Below are 4,653 nucleotides of genomic sequence, written 5' to 3' on the forward strand. Positions count from 1 at the left end.
ATTGCGTGAAACAGCAACATGGCCAGCTGTAGCCCAATACGCAACACTATTCACACCACACTAACACTTATGGTCTAGAGCAGGTACAGTCCAGATTTAAGCTTATGATCCCAGATTCATCTTGATTGAAAATTGAAGTCTCCCTTGTGCATGTGCTGGTGTGAAATATTTTAAGACTATTAATCTGGATTCAATTACAGTGATCATGTTCCGGGGCATCAATGCCAGAGAATACCCTAGTGTTTTCCCCCCCTTTCTCAATGTGTTAACTGCAATAGTGTGCACCAGAGACCCTTTCCTCAGTCAGCCAGCGTAGGGCACTTCCAGTTTTGCGCTCAGTGGGAATTTCATGCAATTAGAGGAATTTCGTCAAAGGAACTTGGATGACCTTAGGATTTCACTTCCGAAATGACCTGGTTATGCTATACCGTCGCATTAGTCCTACATGCCAAATTTTGGCAAACTGGTTTTGAGACAAGAATTAAAAACAGTCAAAYTTGTGGTAAAATAAAGGTTTAAATGTAAAAAACAAAAACCAGGTTCAGCAAATGCAGCTTTTACCAAATCAGGTGCATAACAGTATATCAGTTAACAAAAAAGGATAAAACTCCTTCATGAGTCTTATAGGAACTCTACAATTGGCAAGACGGATCCGAATGTAAAAGACAACAGTATTTGGAGCCAGACATCTAAAGTGTACCATACAACATGATCCAGGAATGTGTCAAATCTGGAGACAMAAATGTTGCCATTTAAATACACTTCCTAGTTATAGTTAACATTGAAACAGTACATAGTTTAAAAGGCAGGTCAACATACATAAKGTACACAAACTAGCCATAGGTTTTATTAAGAAAATGACATGCCACCCAGGCCTAGTCTTCAGTGTCAATATGTGCTTTAGATCATGTCAAGTCAACAGACTGCAGGGAAATAGARCAAATGAGAACTTAAAAACAGTTACGTTACAAATACTCCCCACTAGAAAACAACCACCACAAGAGGGGAAAGACAATACCCTGTCAGACATTCTCTTTCCCTCCCCCCATATGTTAACACCAGATTTAATTCCATGTTAAGTTGACCAGCCAACTTTAAGCTACATAAAAGTACAAGGTTAGAATAATTTCAGTGGAAAATAAAAATTACAAATACAGTACTAGTTTGACATTTCAGCCATTTAAAAAAAAAATMAGAGGGTGAGGGGAAGGGGACTAAGTCCAGAGAGCAGTGGATCTCGTTGGGTCTAATAGTCCACAGGTTCATCTCCCTCCTCGCTGAGCAAACAGGTGCGYATCAGTGCCTCCGTCACGGCATACGGGTCGCAATTGGCCGACGGGCGGCGGTCCTCGAAGTAGCCCTTCTTCTCCTGGCCCACGGTGCGAGGGATGCGGATACTGGCGCCACGGTTGGCTACGCCAGCAGAGAACTCGTGGATGTTGGAGGTTTCATGGTGGCCGGTGAGGCGACGGGCGTTGTCAAGCCCCCCTTTAGGGTCATAGGCGCGGATGTGGTAGCTATGCCTCTTCCCCAGCCTCTCAATGGACTCCTCAATGGCCCTGAGCAGGAAAGATAATTAAATTAAAACACAGGAAAGTAGACAGGTGGGTCAGTAGCATTTTCATTACCTAGAGAACATTCAAATAAGTCTGGCTTAATTCAATATCCAAAAGACATACAGATTGGGTGCTATTGAACAAACAAATGATGCATGCCAATTTCTCATTAAACCTTGCATGACTGCATCTTGATATGATCCAGTACTCACTTCAACCCGCCTTCTTCCCGCATCTCTTTGGTGCTGAAATTGGTGTGGCAGCCAGCACCGTTCCAGTTCCCAGGGATAGGCTTGGGGTCAAATGAGGCCACCACGCCAAAGTCCTCACACACCCGGTGGAGGATGAAGCGAGCCACCCAGAGGTGATCACCCATGTTGATGCCTTCACAAGGACCAACCTGGAACTCCCACTAAAAATAGACAAAACAAGTGTTTGAGTGCGAGAGTCTTATGAGTCAGTCTTTTCTATTGGCGGATCCTATGCAATCACAGAAACGCCAAATTGTAAAACAGGATTTGAGCTCACCTGTGCAGGCATTACTTCAGCATTGGTGCCACAGATCATGACCCCAGCATACAGACAGGCTCTATAGTGGGCTTCCACAATATCTCTACCATAGGCCTTGTCAGATCCCACTCCACAATAATAGGGACCTATAGAGAAACATGGTTAAATAACAATTCAGATATTTCACAAACTAATGCATTTGCTGGGATAGCAAGTTGTATAAGGTCAGTCAAAGATCACTATGATGGGTCTTTACCTTGTGGGCCAGGGAAGCCGTTGTTGGGCCAGCCGAATGGGTGTCCATCAGTGCCTAGGATTGTGTACTCTTGCTCCATGCCAAACCAAGGGACCTGGTTCTCAACCATGTCCATGACTTTCTTACACGTCAAACGAAGGTTGGTTTCTGTTAAATAAATGTACCCATATTAGACACTAAAGCAAAYAAGTTTAAATAAAAGCAACCTTAGCAAGACCACTGCACACCAATAATTCTAGGTTACCTGCAGGCTTGTGGTTGTACTTCAGCACTTCACACAATACCAATTTGTTGGGGTCTTTGCGGAAGGGATCTCTGAACATTGCAGAAGGAATCAAATACATATCACTGTTTGAGCCCTCAGACTGGTAGGTGCTGGAGCCATCAAAGTTCCATTCCGGCAGTTCTATAGAATCAAAGCAAATTATTTAGTTAACGCAAGTCAGTCAAAACAACTAGGTAGGCTACAAAATAAATTATGCCTACAACCCCCAGAACTCAAATGCCAACCAACAAAGAAAAAATTAAACCCTTCCGTTCTAATTATTGCATACCCTCGATGCTCTTGGGCTCCGAATCCAGCGTTCTGGTTTTGCAGCGGAGTCCCTCTCCGGTTCCATCGATCCAGACGTACATGACTTGGACTTTGTCTCCCTGAGGGAGTTCCATGTACTGCTGTTTAACAGCCTTACTCAGTTCGGCGCTGGCGGACATAGCCATCTTGTTTGTTATAAAACACCTAAGAAATGACGACGAAAAGACAGGTATGATGAGACTACATCAAAGCAGCCGCTTACTTGACCAGCATTGATTTCGTTGAATAAACATGTTGCATAACAGCGCGTTCGGAGACAGGGTTGTGTATTGTTCCAAAACGAATCAAAGCACGCAAGCGAAGATTGACATTGATTTAAACTAAAACTACCTCTTGGGTCTTCTGGGGATTGCTGAAACACCACACACTGTAGTCATGGCTACACACTATTGCAATTCTAATATTACATCGCACATTTCCTTCATAATTTACAGAACAATGAACCTAACACAGCATCAGAGAGAGGATATCAATACATTAGGAAAGACACCACAAACTTCACTAATCTTACAAAAAAAAAAAGCATTTCCAAATAACTTGGCTACAATATAATAGGTCAAGTAAAAAAGGTATGTAGTAGCTATATCATAAGGAATAAATAGAAAATTACCTGGAAAAACGAGAAATTTTAAATAAAATTTAAAGGACTGGCAAGTCCAATATAATGTTAAAAGATATCCCGATAGTTGTTCTRTCATTCTAGCTTCGACCTCTTGTTTCAGTTCAATTTATAACAAGAGAGTTGGAGCTCGGAGTCTTTGATTGGTCAGAGAAAAACACGATTTGTTTATTCCAAAGTGAGTGACAGCACACGCGGCTCGATCATTGGACAGGGTTCGAGGTGCAACGCCCTCTAGTATAGTTAAAAAGCATTGCGTGTCATTTTGTGTGACTGATACAATGTATCCAGTACAGTACAGTTTATACAATAACCAGTGTAGGCTATTTAGTACCTACACCATTACAAAGAGCAGAAAACTTTAGGTTACATAAAGTACTACAATGGCTAGAAATATATGCATATTTAAAGCCAATCGAGATTTGATGGGAGATAGACCTAAATTCCATCTCAGGGAAAATAAAACTCCCTCAAAAAGCCTCTCATCATTATATCAACAGAAATGATGAACTAGTTGACAGGAGCTATATTCCCAACGCCACCCTGTGGTACAAATAGGCTATTGATGTACTGAGAAACTAGTAGTCAAGGCCTATAATTACAAATAACTGAATACCAATTACATTTATCTAGTTTCTCAGCTCAGAAAATATTACATTTGATGAAAAGCCTTTGTATGCTATAGAAATCATTCACATTAGCATTTGTAGGTAAATATTTCTCATTTCTGGAACATTGATCAAATTAGAGGTCTGCACAATTAATGAACTAKTACTACAGGACCTTCATTTCTGTATTATTCTGAAGTAGGCTATATCATGGTCACTGTAGAGTAGCAGAAAAGTTGAAATCATCTCTTTGGCCTTTGGGGTATTGGTTTTCCATGAGGGGAGAGAAGGATGACTAGACTACAGTAGGCTACAAAGTGAGAGATGGTGTCAAGACATTCCAATTTCACTCAACAATGATACATTTGGAACATTTGCTGTTTATGACATCACTTCAAGAATGCAAAACTTGTGAAAAGACTTTGCTGTAAAAAAAAAATACTATTGGTGTTCCTATAGGCCTAACTTTTATTTCTATATGGACAACTACTTAATCTCACCAGAACATC

General features: G+C 41.1%; 1 protein-coding gene across 1 annotated transcript; it reads right to left on the bottom strand.

The window, feature by feature from the left end:
• Positions 1 to 497: 497 nt before the first annotated feature.
• Positions 498 to 3,622, bottom strand: LOC111956706 (glutamine synthetase). The gene is made up of 7 exons (XM_023977237.2): positions 3,528 to 3,622; positions 2,877 to 3,061; positions 2,567 to 2,728; positions 2,323 to 2,469; positions 2,085 to 2,212; positions 1,769 to 1,968; positions 498 to 1,559 (listed from the first exon to the last, which is right to left on the bottom strand). Exons 2-7 carry the CDS (start codon positions 3,040 to 3,042, stop codon positions 1,247 to 1,249), a joined length of 1,116 nt encoding a protein of 371 aa, XP_023833005.1. The 5' UTR covers positions 3,043 to 3,061; positions 3,528 to 3,622; the 3' UTR covers positions 498 to 1,246.
• Between the last annotated feature and the right edge of the window lie 1,031 nt (positions 3,623 to 4,653).

The sequence above is a fragment of the Salvelinus sp. IW2-2015 genome, linkage group LG32 (assembly GCF_002910315.2).
Source record: "Salvelinus sp. IW2-2015 linkage group LG32, ASM291031v2, whole genome shotgun sequence".
Lineage (NCBI taxonomy): Eukaryota > Metazoa > Chordata > Actinopteri > Salmoniformes > Salmonidae > Salvelinus > Salvelinus sp. IW2-2015.